This window comes from Rhamphochromis longiceps, linkage group LG4 (assembly GCF_057381845.1).
Source record: "Rhamphochromis longiceps isolate RC_006_pf linkage group LG4, R_longiceps_female_GT1.1, whole genome shotgun sequence".
Taxonomy (NCBI): domain Eukaryota; kingdom Metazoa; phylum Chordata; class Actinopteri; order Cichliformes; family Cichlidae; genus Rhamphochromis; species Rhamphochromis longiceps.
The window spans coordinates 20,022,665-20,042,030 of NC_140560.1; the positions used below are offsets into that span (position 1 = coordinate 20,022,665).

General features: G+C 41.2%; 1 protein-coding gene across 1 annotated transcript in view; it reads left to right on the forward strand.

The window, feature by feature from the left end:
* The window catches only part of LOC146671453 (voltage-dependent T-type calcium channel subunit alpha-1I-like), a 164,008-nt gene that overhangs the window by 132,232 nt on the left and 12,410 nt on the right, over positions 1-19,366 (forward strand). Inside the window, exons 27-32 of the mRNA XM_085403655.1 lie at positions 3,975-4,108; positions 5,019-5,089; positions 11,337-11,415; positions 11,630-11,751; positions 12,986-13,441; positions 19,066-19,215. Of these exons, the coding sequence (XP_085259781.1) occupies positions 3,975-4,108; positions 5,019-5,089; positions 11,337-11,415; positions 11,630-11,751; positions 12,986-13,441; positions 19,066-19,215 (1,012 nt within the window). The remainder of the gene's footprint in view (positions 1-3,974; positions 4,109-5,018; positions 5,090-11,336; positions 11,416-11,629; positions 11,752-12,985; positions 13,442-19,065; positions 19,216-19,366) is intronic.

Here is a 19,366-nt window from a genome sequence, read left to right on the forward strand (position 1 = left end):
TCGCCTGAGTTGCCGCCGTCGCCTTCCGCACGGCCGGCCCCCTGAACTGTTTCCACGCCGTCGCCTTCCGCACGGCCGGCCCCCTGAACTGTTTCCACCCCGTGGCCTTCCGCACGGCCGGCCCCCTGACCCGTTTCCACGTCACCGCCGTCGAGGTCGGCCCCCTGAACCGTTTCCGTGTCGTTGCCGTCCGCACGGACGGCCCCCTGATCAAATGAACTATGGACTTCTGGACCGTCACCCTCCGGGTCGGCCCCCTGAGGAGTTGTGAACTGTTCCCTGCGCTCCTGTGTTTTTGATGGACATTGTGTTTTTGTGGCTTTGTTTCTGGCCCTCCGTCCTGGACCCCCGCCGCCCGCCCTGGGTGGGTTGTTTTTGGTTTTGTTTTGTTTTTCCTGGTTTTGGGCGTCTGGAATCCGCCCTTGAAGGGGGGGCTCTGTCACAATCCTGGGTCTTAGGACCCAGTGTTTTGAGTTTTAGTTCATTTTGATGTTTATAGTATGTTTAGCTCATTAGGCCTCCTATGTTGATTTGCTTATTAGTTCCCCCTTGTGTTTCAACCCATGTTAAGTCTCCCCTGCCCTTCATGTCTCTCTGTGCCCCCTCTGTTCTGTTTATGGTGTGTCTTTGCATGTTTGAGTTTCTTGTTTTCTGTCACCCTGCATTGTGCATTATGTTCTCATGGTTGGTCTTTTGTTACTCCCTCTAGTCTAGTCTCTTGTGTTCAAAGCTGAGTATTTCCCTCTGTGTATTTTGGTTCTTAGACCTCTGCCTTATGGTTTGTCTCTGTTTCTTAGTTGCTGTCTCCACTGTCTAGTTCGCGTCTCTGTGTGATACTTCCTGTTTTACTTTGAAGGTCCATGCCTCATGTGAGTGTTTCTAGTTTTGCGTCTCTGTCTCGTCCAGTCCTGATTTCTCCCAGCTGTGCCCTCCTTCTGTGTCTCATTCCCTCATTATCCCTCTGTGTATTTAAGCCCTGTGTTTCTTTGTCAGTGTCGTAGTCTCCATCATAGCTGTGTGATTTTTTTTTTTTTTTTTTTTTTTTTTTTTTTTTTTTTTTCCCCTGTGGCTCCTCGTGCTTTAGTTTTTCCAGTTTAGTTTATTTTGTATTGTTTTTCGTGTCCCACTCCACGCCAGCAATAAAGCTGTGTTTTTTGAGTTTACCTTTTGTCTCTGTGAGTTTGCGTTTGGGTCCTCTCCTGCCTGCACACAGCCGAAACATGACAACAGATGCCACAAGCAATGAGGGAGCGTGCAATTGGCATGCTGACAGCAGGAATGTCAACCAGATCTGTCGCCCGTGCATTGAATGTTCATTTCTCAACCATAAGCCGTCTCCACAGGCGTTTCAGAGAATATGGCAGCACATCCAACCGGCCTCACAACCGCAGACCTCGTGTAACCACACCAGCCCAGGACCTCCACATCCAGCAGGTTCACCTCCAAGATCGTCTGAGACCAGCCACCCAGACAGCTGCTGGAACAATTGGTTTGCACAACCAAACAATTTCTGCACAAACTGTCAGAAACCGTCTCAGGGACGCTCAACTGCATGCCCGTCGTCCTCATCGGGGTCTTGACCTGACTCCAGCTCGTCGCCGTAACAGACTTGTGTGGGCAAATGCTCACATTCGATGGCGTCTGGCACGTTGGAGAGGTGTGCGCTTCACGGATGAATCATGGTTCACATTGTTCAGGGCAGATGGCAGCTGAGAATGTCCCAGTTCTTGCATGGCCAGCATACTCACCGGACATGTCACCCATTGAGCATGTTCAGGATGTGCTTGACCGGCGTATACGACAGCGTGTACCAGTTCCCACGAATATCCAACAACCTCGCACAGCAATTGAAGTGGAGTGGACCAACATTCCACAGGCCACAATTGACAATCTGATAGACTCCATGCGACGATGTGTTGCACTGCATGAGGCAAATGGTGGTCACACCAGATACTGACCGGTTCTGGGTCCCCAGACCCCCAATAGCGCAAAAAACTGCACATTCCAGGGTGGCCTTTTGTTGTGGGCAGTCTGAGGTACACCTGTGCACTACTCATGATGTCAGATCAGCATCCTGATGTGGCACACCTGTGAGGTGGGATGGATTATCTCAATATAGCAGATGTGCCCACTACCACACATTTGGACTGATTTGTGACCACTGTTTGGGAGGGATGGTTATATTGTGTATCTGGAATGAATTTTAGGTCTCTACGTCCATCCCATGGGGAATGGGAGCAGTAACAAAGGTGTTGCGTTTATATTTTTGTTCAGTGTATGAACCAAGTAAAGCTAATGTGGTATAATCCATAAAAATATGAAGCTGTAAAAGAACAATCTCACCACCAAATGAAATGTGCCTGTCAATTGTGTGGATGTGAAATGAATACACTGAAAATCTCTCCATCTTACTGTACTCACCTTTGTTTGACTTTTATAGGAAAATCAGCTCAGCGCTTCTCTATTTACAGCCTCATCTGTTACTGCACAATGATGACACTCATGTCTTTTGAGAGCTATGCAGTGACTAATTTAGGCAGAACCAGATTTGGGAGCTCATATTATACTGATGGTAGTTTAATGTCATTGACCTATTTCAGTTACCGAAGAGAGACCAGACAGCGGGAAAAGAATAGCAAAAAAAATGGTTTGTAAAAGAGATAAGGTGGAAGACGGAGAGAGAGCGATGCAGAAAAAAGACAGATAATATATAGAAGATGGAAGCTGCAGTGATCAAAGACAAAAAAATGGAGGGGACAAATGAATGATGAAATGAGAAAGAGATGGGCGGATATAGAGAGAATTTATCACGCAATGATCAGCTGGCAATTTGTCTCTTTTTATGTAGTGTCAGCAACAGCCGCGAGCACTCATTGTGCATAGTGTGATTTATGGTATACGCTGGGGTGACTCTCGGGCCAGCTTTAGAATTGGGTCAGTGGAGTAGCAGGTAAAACGCACGGCACATGACAAGGTCTTACAGTTGAAGACACGGGTAGTTAAGTGGAGCGTGCTTCATTAGAGAAATCTGAGCTTAACAGTGTCGATAACAGAAAAGCAAAGCGCAACTTTAATTAAACCTTTTCACAAGTTGTTGCCGTCTTGTTTTCCAGATTTCCAATCTAAATGTTTCACCGCGCTGGGTGCCTCGCTGTGATCTTACATTGTATTTACCGTCTCTCATAAACACTCACACAGTCCTGAACCTAAACAAATTCAATCAGTTGTTGCCCACATTTGGTTGGACAGTCTGTTGGAAGCGCGGGGGCTGTTTTTGGACTTGAAAAGTTGGAAGCCTTGCAAATGTGGTGCAGTTTCATCAGAATAAATAAAATGCCTTTAAATTTAAGGGAGACATTCTAAAAAACAATCTCCTCCCAAATGTCTACTCACTAAATTCATAGATTTGTTGTTTTGCTGTGTGGTTTGATCCGTGGGATTTACTTTTTTCCCAATTTGCAGAACCAGGACTGTGTGCAAACACTTTTTTAGTGCACACACACACACCACCAACAACAACGAGCAGACCCAGAGGAAATATTAGCTGAATTTGACAAAAAGTGTATTGGATTAGAACGACGTACCACACCTTTAAGTCAGATGTTGCGCTGGCAATGGTTTTCTTCAAATTGTTGGCACCATCTGTTTCCCATCTGTCCTCAAGCCTTAAAATTAAATTGTCTGACAAGATGATGTCTTTAAGGACTCTTGGGTCTGAGGAACTGTAGCATCAATGTCAGCAATGTGTAAATCTCAAAGGAGATTAATGTGTAGATGCCTCCTTAAAGAATAAAGCTCAGAACTTGGTGAACAGCCTATTTGAGTCTGCAGCAGTTTTAACAAGTGTGACTTATTTACTCCCCCAGTGAACCAGAGCGTCTATGTTTTGTAGTCACTCTCTATATTTCGAGTTTAGTGCAATGCTTTTTTTTTTTACTCCACCACATGAGAGTGAACGTGTGAACTTGTACTAGGTGGAACCAGTTGGATCTGGCCATAGTGCTCCTGTCACTGATGGGCATCACGCTGGAAGAAATTGAGATCAGTGCTGCTCTGCCTATCAACCCCACCATCATCAGGATCATGAGAGTACTGAGGATAGCAAGAGGTAAATATGCTGTGAATAATCACATACATGTTTTTTTGTTTTTGTTTTTTTTTTTTTTTGGGGGGGGGTTACAGTTATATTTTGATATAACCATTTCAGCTCACATACTGGTTCAAAATGTTACGATTAAACTCTAAATTTTAAGGAAAAAAAGTCAAAATGTGGAGATTAAAGTTGTTGTTTCAAGGCGAACAAGTGACCCAGCTGTTCTACCCTCTACAAAATTGTCTAGATGAGTTAGTGAAATTGTACTTCAGAAATTATTTCCCTTTTAGCACATGAACACAGTTTGGTGATAATTGTTAAGCATTAGGACAGAGGACGAGATGGTGGAGAAAGCTATAACTGGTCAGAAGAAAAACCCACACAAAGGAAAAAACTGGCAGTGGACCGATGCAAGGACATCGATGGTTACACCCTCGTGCAGTACAGAGGGAACGTGTTGTATTACAAGAAAGCTGATCAAAGTGTTTCACTGACTCACCCTGGATTTAATCTTGAAATTTTCGCTTTATTCTCAAAATGAACAATATTAATGAAAAAATTGATATAAATCTTCTATTTTTTCTTAATGTGGCCCTAATATTCTGTCGTATTAAAAGGATTTCTTACTTAAGTTAACAGAAGTTTATGGATTTTTGGACATTTGATAAACAAAAATGAATTTAAGCTTGATTAAATTAAACCCAACTTTAAAGGAAATACAAGTAGAAATGTTGTTACCACACTCCCAGAGATTTTCCTTTGTTAATATGCAGGAAAAGGCTTGACGTGAATGCTTTCGTTTTACAAGGCAAAATCATGAACTGATGTTTCCACAGATCACTGTTTCCCATTCTATGTGCATGTAGCATGTAATTGAACCTGAGGGACTTCCTTCTAAATTCCCACCTCTCTCTGTCTCTCTCAGTGCTGAAGCTGCTGAAAATGGCAACAGGAATGAGAGCCCTGTTGGATACAGTAGTCCAAGCCCTGCCTCAGGTAAAAAACACTTAGTCTTTCTCTTCCTCTGCTCAGACACACACACGCACGCACACACACTCACTCCACAGTCCCCCAAGAGAAAGTTGGCCAGTCTCAGTCAATAGCCAAGGGGGGTACTAGCCCCTCTTCCCTTTCTTTGTTGGCCTGTAGGCAACTCTAATGGATGACTCATTTACCACACACACTGGGAGCCTGGAACACACATATGCATCTGCGTACATATACACACAGGCAGGTTTTTGCTTGTTTTCACTTTCAGCACCACGGAGAGTTCCCAGATTCCCACTGAGACCGCAGTGTGTTAGAAACAGCTTGTAAACTAGTCTTTAGTTCATTTAGTGGCGAATTGTCCACAGAGTCAAACAGTGCCCAGGCCGTCTCTCACTGTTCCAGGGCACCTAATATTCAGCTGCCTGTCTATTTCTGTTTGTTTTTTCTAGAATAACTGTACTCATTAGAACATGAAGTGTGAAACGGCACATCAAACATGTTGTAGAAAGTATGTATGATGTTTCTGTTTGCATGCCATCTCCCCCAGTGTCTCAACACTTATTGGTTAATGTTCTTGGTGTATGCTGGTGTCATTTTTTGGAGCATTACTTTTTAACTCCATCAAAACTGTCAGAATTTTTCCAGCAAAAAGTGAAACAATAATTTCAGAATTCTGGAAAATTAAATGAGAAGATAGAGGCCACTCTCACATTTCAGTAACTTTATAATATGGTCCACAGTAAGGGCATAATTCCCCTCAAATTAAATGGAATTTTAATATATTTTATTTGAAATTCTAATGTAATTATATTTAACTACAAGTACTTAAAGGTAGGGACACTAGAATAACAAGCACAAAAAGTCAGGTTTTTACAGGACACTAGGAAATAATATTTCTCGTCTAACGTCGTAAATATGCTGTGCTTTTCACGGTACAGGTCGTATTTTGTAGTGGGTAAATTTTGCCTTTTTACATCTTTTTTTTACTTCTTTATTTAATATTCAACAGATGGATGTTCTATTATTCAACTATACCTTTTTTTATCGTATTATAAATTTGGTAACGATTATCTTTTCTTTGTACCTTACAGGAAAGAAAATAAATACCCACAAAATTTGCAGGCCTTTGTCTCCTTTTAGTCATTGTGTTTTAAATAGTGGTTCTCAAACTGTGGGGCAGGCACCACTGGAGGGGCGTGGAGCTACTGCAGGTGTTTTGGGGAGCACCAGGGGAAATGTACGGAGTGAAGCTAAGTTAAATTAACATAATTTATGGATAGGAGGGAAAATAAACCGTTAGTGTGCAGATGCTATTGTTCTAACCTTGAGTCTCTTCAAATTCAACATGAATCCTTTTAATTGTTAATGATAAAATAATGGGGTGTGGGCTATGGATCGTTTTTCAGCTTTGAAAAGTGGGGCATGACAGAAAAAGTTTTCAGAACAAATGGTCCAGACCAACAGGTTTTCCAAAAATAAATGAATGAAATAAAGACGTGTAGTGCCTTATGTAGGATACACACACAAACACAACCACATACAGACAGTTTGATCCATTGACCATCAAAACTAAGATGAAGCAAGCACAGAGAAACAGGTGGCGTGTTGAAAGGAGGGCAGGCAGAGGTGAGGGAGAACAGATTCCTTGTCTTTCTTTTCTATTGATCCCGCTCTCATTAACACTGAGCCCTTCACTCTATCCCAAGGGCAACAAGGGAGGTAATTAAAACTAGGGCTAATTAAACAGTTCCAGGAGGTCTGTGTGTGTGTGTGTGTGTGTGTGTGTGTGTGTGTGTATGTGTGTGTGTGTGTGTGTGTGTGTGTGTGTGTGTGTGTGTGTGTGTGTGTGTGTGTGTGTGTGTGTGTGTGTGTGTGTGAGGTATTGAAACAGTCAGAGTGACTGCATTATACCTGGTGAGAGATTTAACCTCAGGTGATACTACGCTATATTCCACAGTGAAAATGAAATGGCTAGCTGCCAGCTTTTCATCACATAGGACATTGAAGAGATTATTGACATTTCAACAAAGGCTTAAGAATTCAGCTGAAGAGTCAAACACTTGATAATGCCATGGGAGGCCACAGAATATGAATTACGCTACCGTGGCACATGGCGACAGATGGCTGCTACAATAATAATTTATGAGATAAAACATCATTTCAGCACTCCACAAGTTACACAGTCGGTTTCTGCCGTTAATAGATCATGACAAGACATGGAGATGTAATGAGGGATCTATAAACTGAAAGGGTGTGTAAGCTTAATAGCTCAGTGACATGTTAAGAAATGTATTTTCATGGCTTGTCTTTACAAATAGGCAGTGAGACAAAGTCATTTACCCTGAAGCGTTCTCTGTTAAGCTTTCCTCCTTAACTGATGCAAAACGGCTGCAACCTGTCACTAACAGTTTATGCCACGTTAGCGCTAAAGCCGAGCCAGATGTGTATTTATTTTTTTTGTCTGGAAATGGCTGACAAAACTCCAGAAATGCCTGTGAAAACTGTAGAAATCATTTAGAAAGCCACTTTCCCTTAAGAATACAATCAAGTTTTGAAAAGGAGCAGTTAATATGCGTGTTTGCTGCCAAATTAAATCATTAAAATAATAAAAGATAGCTTCATCTTTCTCATCTTTGCAAAATATAGTCTAAAGAAATAGCAAAGTAGTCCATGTTATTTTGTAAGTATAGATTAAAGTCAATAATTTTCACCAAACAGATGATTAGCCTTAATACTAGACTAGCAAAACTTTATTGTTAGTTCATCATTATTGATTGGCTGAGGAATCCAGGAAGAGTAACACAGAGATACAAACTGTGTAGACACGTTCCTCTGTTGTGATGCATTTACTTCCATTATTTTCAGTCCAAAGGAGGACTGGGAGGGTTTAACTGTTATATAATTCATATTACATGTGAGGCAAGTCTAAGGGGCTAGGGAAAAATGGCTGTTTCCCTAACTGGGTAGCAAGTGATTGCAAGTGAAATTAAAAGTGAGTAAAATTTGCAAAGAGGGAGCTGCACCAAAAACCTTTGGTGATGCTTTGGTCACTAGCAGGTTGCTGCTGTAGCCAGTAGATTGTATGCAAGACACCACTTGTCTACAAACACTCCTCATTTTACCCTGCAGGCTGTAGTGAAACTTGAAAAGGTGTGATGCAAACTACAAAAGGGCAAAGGTCGCCTTCAAATTAAAAGCTCTGCCTTATCCTGAACCCAACATATTTCAAAATTTTCTCTGCTTCAAGTTTCTGTTGCACTTTTCAAAGTTTCTCTACCGCTAATTTGTGTTTGGAGACAAGTTTCTGTAAGAGAACGAAATACATGAGCTTATGATCGTTGGTCGGACAAGGTGTCTTCACCCCTTCCCCCCTGATTCAGGGCCTCCTTCCAGAGGGCAGCAGAGTAAAGAGTTCATGTGAAAGTTTGGTAGTATATTCATGGTTCTCTGATGCTACAGTTGTCCCTGATGGGTGGTAAGTGACACCTGACAGTCAGCAATAGCCAAAAACAGTGTGAAAAGTGGAGCTGGGGTTTGGAGGCGGCGCAGGAGCTTGCAATGGACAGCAAATGTGACCAGGCTAAAGCAACTTAACTAATTACAGGCCTTATCATAGATTTATCAATTGGCTGTGTAGGATGTTATCAGCTGATCCATCAGCTGTTGTGAGCTGGCTGTGAGAGCAGCTCCTTTGCTGGGATTGAAGCTGAGTTTGACTTTGTGGCATACCTGAACGAACTCCTTCTTCTGCTTTTTTTCCTTTTACTTTTCACTATATTTTAAATCTCTTTTAATCAATGCTGTTGGCTTAGCAGATAAAGTACATCAGGTATTATATGGTATGTCATTATCATTTTTAACACTTTTTGAAATCATTTTCATGAGATATAGTAACAAAGACAAACCCTGAACATATTTAAACCCTGAGCATGAAAGAGCTACTTTTAATGTATTCCACTAGATTTGTTGTTCTTTGCTGGAAAAGTCCTTGTCTGAAATTCATTGACAGCTAAACTAAATGAGAAATGTTTGACTTGGCTTCCATTTACTGAGAGCTCTCCGACTAAACCAGATATTACTATCAAAGTTCTCTTTTTCACAATTATTTTCCTCTTCAGCATGGCATCATTAAAGATCCTGCCTCAAACAGAGCCAAAAAAAAAGCCTGGCAAAGCACCACAATGTAATTTTCTTTATAAAGTTCACTTGCACAACAGCTGATGTGTAATTTCCTGTGAACAAATTCTGCCCTAGCCGCTGTAGTGTTGGTGCAGTGTTCTTCAGCTGAACTGGCAGCAAATCACAAGTATAGTTTCCTTGAAAAGTCTCTGTGCACTGAGTACTGAGGCACACATTGAATATTCCCTCATTCTCAGTGGAACAGTGCTGCTTGCAGAGCATTAAAGGCGGTGAATAGGAGGCTAGCTTTTGCATCTCCTTAATAGGATTAGAAATGTTTTAACCATACAACATCATCACTATTAGGGTGAAGCAACAGAAGGCTGTTTCGTGGCATGGATCCAAGCCAAGTCCCAAAAGCCCAAGCTGAAAAATTCACAGCATTGTGGCTTTAGTCGTGTCAAAGTCTGTTTACAGAACCAAGAAGGGTGAGAGGAGCATGACAGAACAAGTTGGAATATTGGATTAGGTCCGTGCATATCCATCACTCAGTGATTTGTTTAATGATAAAATATAATGAAAAGGAGTTTTCTTCCGAAGCCCTATAGATACTGGAAATCTTGTAAAAATGAAATTGTATTGTATGAGACCTTTTCAAAAGCAGGAACAAAAATCATTAGAATTAACATAATGTGTGACTGTAATAATACACGTACTATATTATCATCAATTTGTGTTTTACTTTGCAATAACATATTTTATGGATGCAGACGAAGCAGGGATCGATTTATTTCTAGTCATAAGAAAAACACTCATGGGACACTTCATTAGTTACACTTCGCAAGGAGTAGAACTGCCTTAATTCTTCATGCATGGCTTCAACGAGGTGCTGGAAGCATTCCTGTAAGAGTTTGGTCTATATTAACATAACAGTATTGTGCAATTGCTACCCATTAGTAATGTGAATCTTCCATTCCACCACATCCCAAAGTGAGGTGATTATTTGAGGTTTGTGGCATGATGTACTATCCTGCTGGAAGCAGCCATCAGAAAATGAGTACATCATAAAGGGATGGACACAGTCAGTAACAATAACCCAGTCGAGTGTAGTGTTTAAAAGATGATCAGTTAATACAAAAAAAAAATTCCTACACCACAACCTCCAGCCTGAACTGTTCATACAAGGCAGGTTGGATCCATGCTTTCAAGGTTCAAGGTTCTTTATTTGTCACATGCATAGTTATACAAGTATAACACACAGTGAAATGTAGCCTGACACGCTCCTCGACATGTGCAAAAATGGGGGGTAGAGGAAGAACATTACACATATATATAGTATATACATTGGGTAAATGTGCAGTAGTAGCAGCAAGCAGGTGAATTCTGTACATTAATATGAATAGACATCTGACTATTTTACAGGATAGACAATATAAACATTTCATTGTGTTTATAACAAATTGTGACCCTACCATTCAAATAATGCAGAAGAAAGTAAGACTGATCAGGCCAGGCCAAGTTTTTACAATCTTCTGTTGTAGCCTCAGTTTTCTGTTCTTAGCTGACAGCAATGGAACCAGTGTGCTCTTCTGTTGCTGTTGCCCATCTACTTCAAAGTTTAACATGCTGTACATTTGCAGATGCTCTTCTGTGTAACTTGCTTATAACGAGTTGTTATTTGAATTACCGTTGCCTGTGTGCCTGATCTCCTCTGACATGGCATCAACACCGCTTTTTTACCCAGTGCACTGCAGCTCGCTGGATATTTTCTGGCTGTGTGTGGAAAATTCCACTAGATCAGCAGTTTTTCAAAATACTCAGCCCAGTCTGTCGGGCCAATCATGCCACATTCAAAATCTGCAATGTTATTGGCTGATTAGATATTTGCAATAACAGTCAGTTAAACAATTGTACTTCATAAAGTGTCTGGTGAGTGCATTTAGTTATGCGCATATATTAGTGTTTAGAATACGCTTTTGTTTTTCACTAAAAGGACTGTAACTTGTGCATTAGACACTGACCCGACCATAATGCCATCTACAAAGTTCTTCATTCCTGCAGATATTAAAATACTCTTTATGAATTTATGACAAACACGCAATAATACCTTTTTCCTTCTGTGTGCCCGTTGTAGGTGGGTAACCTGGGCCTGCTCTTCATGCTGCTGTTTTTCATCTACGCCGCCTTAGGAGTAGAGCTTTTTGGAGAACTAGGTGAGTTCATATAACATCCTAAAGACTGCCTTGAGATAGCAGCTAAATATTTTGTGCTCTCAGAATCAGATAGTGTTTGGTCACACTGCTATCGATTCAGTAACAGACAGTATCTATTCAGGATGGACTTAATTGGAGAGATTTTGCTTGCCATTTTCCTCTCACCCCTCTTTTAACTTCTTCTTCTCTTGATCCTTCTCGCTCTTATTCTCAGTTTGCAATGAAGATTACCCATGTGAGGGTATGAGTCGTCACGCTACCTTTGAAAACTTTGGCATGGCCTTTCTTACATTGTTTCAAGTCTCAACGGGTGACAACTGGAATGGCATTATGAAGGTACAAGGCAATAGTATGAAGATATATTTGAGTCAGTCTTATTTACTAGATTGAGTGCATGTGAAAGGCTTCAGTCTGATGCTACACAGGGTAAACATGCAAGTATATTTTTAACTGTGATTGAGAGAAAACACTATTTAAAAATAGACTCTTTAATAGTAAACTGTCAACCATCCTGGCCTTCTCTCTAATGACAGCAATGAAAAGGAGATGTGTTAGCTCAGCACAGGAAGCACACATTTCCCTACTGATGGAAAGAGATGACTGCCTCGTGCACATGTAAAAAAAATCTTAGCCATTTTATCCATCAACTTGCTACCTGGGCTGTGAGAGAGGTTAGACCTGCTCTGCTTTAGTGGAAAGGAAAGCAGTAATTAGTCATGCAGTGACGATAGAGAGGAGGAAATAATGAGGGAGAGTGCAGCGGGGAGAAAAAGGAGGCACTAGCCGACTGTAATAAAAGGGAAGATGAGAGGAAAGGAAAGGGGTTAAGAGAACTGACCAGTTATTATGCTTTCTCCTCTCCAGGGGGTGAGGGGCTGTGGGTGTGGGATTACAGCAAAAATGCAAAACAGGGAAGAGAGTGCGTTTGAAAACGGAGGCTTGGATGAGGAGAAAATGGAAATATTTAAGCAAAGAAGATGGAAAAGGATGCAGAAATGATGGGAGCTTTGTGAAGGGGCACAGGGTCTGTAAATGTCAAAGCAAATTAGACAGAAAAGACCAGCTTCAGCTCAGAGGGCTAAAATTGTTATGTGTGGTCACAGCCTGGGTGAGATATGTGTACTTCCTCCAGAAAACACTTGTCACTTTGGTTCTTCTCTGCCTGAACTCCGCTGTGCGCGTGTTAACCAGACTGGAAAACCACTAATAACTTTTCAAAAGACAAAAGTAAAAATATCGTCCCCTTGTTATTTTGCACAGAAGCAAGTGTATGAAGATAATACAAGCAGGCATGACTACAAAGAGCCTTGTTAGCATGAGAAAGATAATTCTAGCAGTAAAATTACTTTTTGTTGTGAATGATTAAGTTGCTTCAGGGCTGAGCTCGCATCAATACATGACGACTTTTAAATTTTGACTCGAGACTTCTTCTCATCATCTCCGCCACTTTCCAAATATTCAAGAAGAAGCTTCTTAACCAAAGAGTGACATTTGTGATATCTTATCTGTTTTGCTCCCTTTCACCCAAAACTACCCTTGACCAACCTCTCCTCATCCTCTGTCTGACCAGGATACATTGCGGGAGTGTCCACCAGACCACGGCACTGATGTGGACTATGCCTGCAATCCAAGCCTTCAGTTTATCTCGCCCATGTACTTTGTCTCCTTCGTGCTCACCGCCCAGTTCGTGCTCATCAACGTGGTGGTGGCCGTGCTGATGAAGCACCTGGACGACTCCAACAAGGAGGCCCAGGAGGAGGCGGAGATGGATGCAGAAATTGAGCTGGAGCTGGCCCAGGGCACCCTCTGTTGCATGGGCGCCCCCAGTTGCGGGGGTGGGGGGGTGGATAAAGGACTAGTCGTTGCTGGATCGAGGCCTGGAGGCACAGCGGGAGGAAGAGACAGAGGAAGTGCCCGAGGAGAGAGAGGAGAAGGAGTGAGAAAGCTGCGACACGCAGTCACTGCTGCGCACCAGGGACCATATAACTCCAGTGACTCCAGCCAGACTATGTACTCACCAGCACAAGTGAGTCTGTCTGCGTGTGTGTGTGTGTGTGTGTGTGTGTGTGTGTGTGTGTGTGTGTGTGTGTGTGTGTGTGTGTGTGTGTGTGTGTGTGTGAGAGAGAGAGAGAGGGAGAGAGAGAACAAAGAAAGTACGTGGGAGTGTGAAAGGCATTTTTGTGTGTTTGATTGAATAAGCATGCGTGTGTCTTTGTGCCTGAAAGTAAGGATGAGATATCTATGACTTTTAGTTTTTTTAGCATCAGTGTCGAGCCTCATAAGGAGACTTGCTGATGTTCTCAATCTGCAGTAGTACTCTGATAGTTCTACGTCTCTCATAGTGATAAAGAGAAGATGCCCAAATATTTGCTCCTTTCTGCAGTGTCCACTCTGTCTAAATCCCGAGTGGTCACCACTTATTGCAAGAACAATATAAATAGTACTATAAGACACTATTGAATACATACAAACGTCAGGTCTGACACAGATGAAGTACAACCTTCTTTTTAGATGCTGTGTAAAAGGAAAATAATAAACAAATTTAATAGTTTGTAAATCTTTTAAAACTTGAATTTAATTAAATCTGGTACAAAGAAAATATATCAAATGGTGAAACTGGGTAAAAAAGACTGGCCTGGTGAGTAGTTACACTTTACTAGTACCTGATCAGACTCTCCTTTTTGCCTTCAGAACTGCCTTAATTCTTTGTGACATCAATTCAATAAGGTGTTGGAAAATTTCCTCAGAGATTTTAGTCCATAATGACACAGTTGGTGTCGATTTTCTTTTAGCTTTGCAGCCTGTTGATTATCTGAGTTGCTATCACCATCCCGTCAGCTCAACAACAAAACATTTTGGCCCAAAGAAATGCTGAAAAGCACTGCTGGTAAACCTAGTTTCTCACTGTAAAACTGTAGTTAAAACCTCATGCAAAGAAAAAGCATGTAAACATGATTCTGCCTCAGGTATTCCTTTATCCACACCTGACTAGGTGTGGTCAATTAGCAACAGCTGAACACTCTTGCACTTCCACTGCAAAGAGATTAGGGGCTGCAGAGGGGCGTAACACACAGGTAACAAAAAATATGTGGAGGCAGCATTAATGCTAAACTGGCCTTTTACAGTCCAGACCTGAAACTCATTGAAAAATTCTTATTATGAAACAAAGAATATGACAAAGAGGTTGTGAACTGATGAAATTCTTTATGAAGGAAGACATGTACATGCAACTTGTGAGGAAGGGATGATAAAAACCTGCCCACATGTTGCTTAAATTAACTTTAAAATGAGCGTCTTTGAAAAAAAATCTCAGTTTCAACATGTTTTTTGTTTTCTTTGTGCCATTTTCGATTGCACAAAAGTCTTAAATGTTTCTTTTTAGAAACAGAGTTGTTATTGTATGCACGCTTTATATATTCCGCTGTAAGAGCTGCTATCATTTTTTGATGGAGGCTTCCTCAGGGCTGAGTATGTGGGAATTATGCAGGTAAATAAAAATACACAGGTACAGCTCAGACTACGAGCAGACAGTGCACATGAAAGGACTTATTATATATTATTACTGCGATATTTCTGTCTCTCTGGCTGTCTGTCAGTTTGCTTCTCTTTACACGGTGTCAATGGATTAGTTCATGCAGGGAAAATTACATATTTGACGAGCAAGCTGCAAGAATACAAAAGTGATAAACAATGTCAGTAATTTCTGTTTAAATGGTTCTGATGTCAGAGAGAGAGAGAATCATTGCTTGATTTCTTTTTTAGTAAAAATTCACTGACAGCCCGCATTTCTTGAGTGCACTCAATCAGTCGATCTCTTTGTATAAGTTGTTAGAACTTTTGTTCTTTTTCTTTAAGCGATTTTGAAAGATGGAAGCGAGGGCCTGGAAGGTTAAACATTTACACAAACAGATAAAAGGAGAAGAAGAAAGAGATGCTAAGCAGTGACTTAGCAGGAGTTTTTGCACAAAGCCAATTGTTTGAATAAGATGAGTAATAGAAGTGTTAAACCATTAGGGAGAAATTAAAGGCATTTTCCAAAATCAAGCTAAACAACTAAAGTGATATCATGTCGATTTTGTGTATGAAGGTTTTTCGCCATCTTCTCTGTAGCCAATGCAGTCAGCGAGGAGAGGTGAAAAATGTTAATCACTTATTCACTGAAGCTTTTTTTCATTTAGGCTTTATTAACCTTTCAATGCTCATTTGAGACTATGTGAGCTTGCATACATATGTGCACAGGTTACGCTTTGGAAATCATAATTTCACTGCCTACATCTAATGTGTGTGTGTGTTTGTGAGAGAACGAGTGGAAGGGTCCCTCATTTCTCCTCGCAGTCAGCAGAGACGCACGCTTTCATTATGAAATCATTAATGATAGTCTGAGATTTCCACGCAGAACCACACACATGAAGATGACTCACTGGCTGCCATGAGGAATTTCACCTTTGTAGAGCTAAACTTGGCTGCACGGAGCCATTTTTAGTTCAGCGTTGGCTGACGAAGGAACTTAATGCAGACCAGGGAGAATAAACTGGCAGCATCCTGTCTCTCTCTGTCTTTCTCTCTGCTTCTCTTTCTCACAAGCGATGCAGTGAGGGATCTGGCAGTGCGATGTAATATCTTCAGAGCACGGGTCCTGGGGTTTGAGTGTGTGATTGTTCGTACCAGGATGAGTGTGTGTATGTCTGTGAAAAACATTGTCAAATAAATTGCTGTAATATTACTGCTAGTAATACTGCTACAGTACTAATCAAAAATCTTGAGACATCCCAAGTCGAGTCTTTGTACCTCACCATTTTCAGAGGTATGTTTTTCTTTTTTGTTTCTTTTTTGTATGTACATATGAATCATTCAAACATAAAAAAGACACCTAACTCAAGCAGATGAAGCAGTGTCTACATATAACAGACAAAAAGCTCATTTTAAATTTTTTCTCACGTAATTTTTTCCCATTTCTTTAGTTGCCAAAGTTAACACAGTTTAACAGTCATAAAATATTTTTTTGCACCAACAAAGTAATCAACAAAGTAAATAGTAAATGGACTATTTCAACATGGTGTGCACTTTGTCCTTAAAAAATCTGAGGAAACCAGACAAGTGAAGAACAAAGAAGAACTGGCTTGAGTAAAAAAAAAAAAAAAACTTCTACCGCAGCAGATGATCAGTATCTGAAAGTCCTGCCCTTAAGAAATAGGGGGGGAAATCCAGCAAATACCTGATACAGGACCTAAGACCATCTACTGTTTACTGAAGTCTCATCAGAAATGGCTTTCAAAAAGCTATTCTTAAGGAAGGGAAACAGGGAGAAAAGGCTGAGGTATTGCAATTACATCAGAACAAATGACTTGTGTATTAAGAATCCAAATTAGATTTTTTAATTGTCAGATCAAACGAGTGGGGTACAACAGTGAGCATCTGCAGCCAGATACATGTTCTGTAAAGTACGGAGGAGGCTCTGTCATGGTTTGTTATGTATCATCCAGCGGTGTTGAAATTTTCAATTATGAACACAGAAACTACCATTGGATTTGATCCATCATGTAATACCACCTGGAAAGCATCTGATTGAGCACATGACAAAGATCCCAAACACACAGAAAAACATAGAGAAAAACACACAATGGAACACTATTGGGCCTGGATTGGCCTTTTCAGATTCCAGATGTGGGATCATCTTGACAGAAACCATCAACATCCAAAGACGAGCTCTGAATGTCTTTCATGAAGCCTGGAGAACTATTCCTGAAGACTACTTAAACAAATGAGTCCACTCTGTGATAAAGAATAGAGGTGAAATATAAACAGATGAAGGATGGCTCAAGATTTTTGCACAGTCTAGTATTTTTAGAATTAGAGCTACAGTGTTCATCTTTTGTATTCATCTACAAAGCTGATATTTACGTTATTTATACAGAGCAGACAGCTCAGTTGAACTTGGATTTTTGGTGCAACTAATGCAATCTATAATGTGCTATATTAAACACTAAGAAAGTGCTTTTTTTAGAGAATAGTGCAACACCAGTAATGCATTGCACAGGGACTAAAGGAGCCACTAGAGGAAGTTGACACATGCACGGTGAGAGAGAGAGAGAGAGAGAGAGTACGGGCATAAGAGAGGACTGATAATAGCCGAGCCAGTGACAGTCAGATAGAGGCAGTAATTAATTTCAGCTCTCTCCTCTCCCCCTCTCTCAACTTCCATTCCCTGCAGACGAGCCCTATTGTTGTCCACTAATACAGTTATTAATGGAGGCCACCACATAGGCCACCACAGTCAATCAAACATTATTTTTATATTAAGCTCTCAACCTACACAGAATGGACTATCTCAGGGCCTCTCTGAGAGAGAGAGAGAGAGAGAGAGAGAGAGAGAGAGAGAAGAGTATGTTTTTTTTATATGTGCATACACCGAGCTGGATGTAGCCGAGTCAGTTTGTCTTTGTGCCAAAATGCGGCACTGCAGCTCTGTATCAAAACCCAGCATGATTTAGGTGTATTTATATCGCTGGGAGTACAGTAACCTGTCTTTTGAATCACGAGCCCACTCACTTTCAAAACATGAACCATGAGTGATTGTAATATAACCACATGAGTCAGAAATGTGTGTTTGCATAAGAGGCCTAAGTATAGGCATGTGCGGCGTTGTAGAAACGTGTTATGAAAGTAGGCTTGCGTGGGGATTGAAGAGGAGTGACCCTGTTTCACAGCATCTTTTGCGATAGATCTGCTGATGTAATACGGTTATTTTGGCTGTTAAGAATGTGCTACGGGCACAATCACACATCATTGTGAAATACAGAGTCCCGCTGCGAATCACAGACATCATTTTTAAAGTAGTCCCCCCTCCACCTTTTTTTTTTGTCAGTAGTTTCCTTTTTCTGCCAGATTGGTTTCTGGGAAAACCAATCTGGCAGATGAGATTCAAGCAAGGAGGGATCATTTAAGTCACAGGGAAAAAAGAAAAAAGAAGCCCTGAGTGATTCAGTCTAAATTGCTTTAAACCTAATAATATCCAACTCACAAAGCAAATGCTTAAATCTTAAATTGTTTCAACAAGGTATTGAACAGCCTAATTGAGGTGATATATCAAATATAATTGCACCGCTCTCACTGCTCAAGGCTTTGATAGTAAAATTATGTGTTACTTGGCTAATGGTTTGGAGTTATATTATTGAGGAGCTTTTTTTTGTTGTTGTTTAGTTTTTTCCCTTCCCAAAAAAGAACAAGTGTTTAGCTTTAAAGGCCATCAAAATCTCATTTATTTATACATAATATCTGACAGTGTATGAGAGATTTATTTATTTATTTATTATTTCAGTTGAGGAATGTCAGAAAGGAAGGCGTACGGAGTGTGAAATGTACTGTCGTGGGGGTGAATATGCACATGAGTGACATGAGTGTGTGTTTGCGTGTGAGCACAGAGTATGAGAAAACTGCAAAAGCATACCAGCGTGTGCACATGGGCACTTTTATAACCCTTTCGATGGTGTATGCATTTCCCTGCGTGTTTCTTTGTCCTCGCATGTCCGCATGTGCACATGTTTGCGCCTGCGTGCATTCTGGTCTGCCGCCCCCCCGCGTCCCCTGCGTATGTGTCCGTGTATGTGTGCGTGCGTGTTGTGTGTGTGCGCGTGTGCGTATGTGTTCCAGGAGAGCCAGTGGTTGGACAGTGTATCTCTCCTGATCAAGGATACCTTAGAGGGGGAGATGCTGATGATCGACAACCTCTCCGGCTCTGTCTTCCACCACTACTCCTCTCCACAGCTCATCTGCAAAGACTGCAAGGGCCACCCGCAAGAGGTACCACCCTAAACACACATGAATACAAGCATGTCCACAGCACACACACGGGACCAAGGGGAGGGTGAAATAATCTCAGATCTGGTCACATTTGCAAGACAAATTTAACACATGTATTAATTTTTCAGTCAAATATTTAATTGGCGTAACG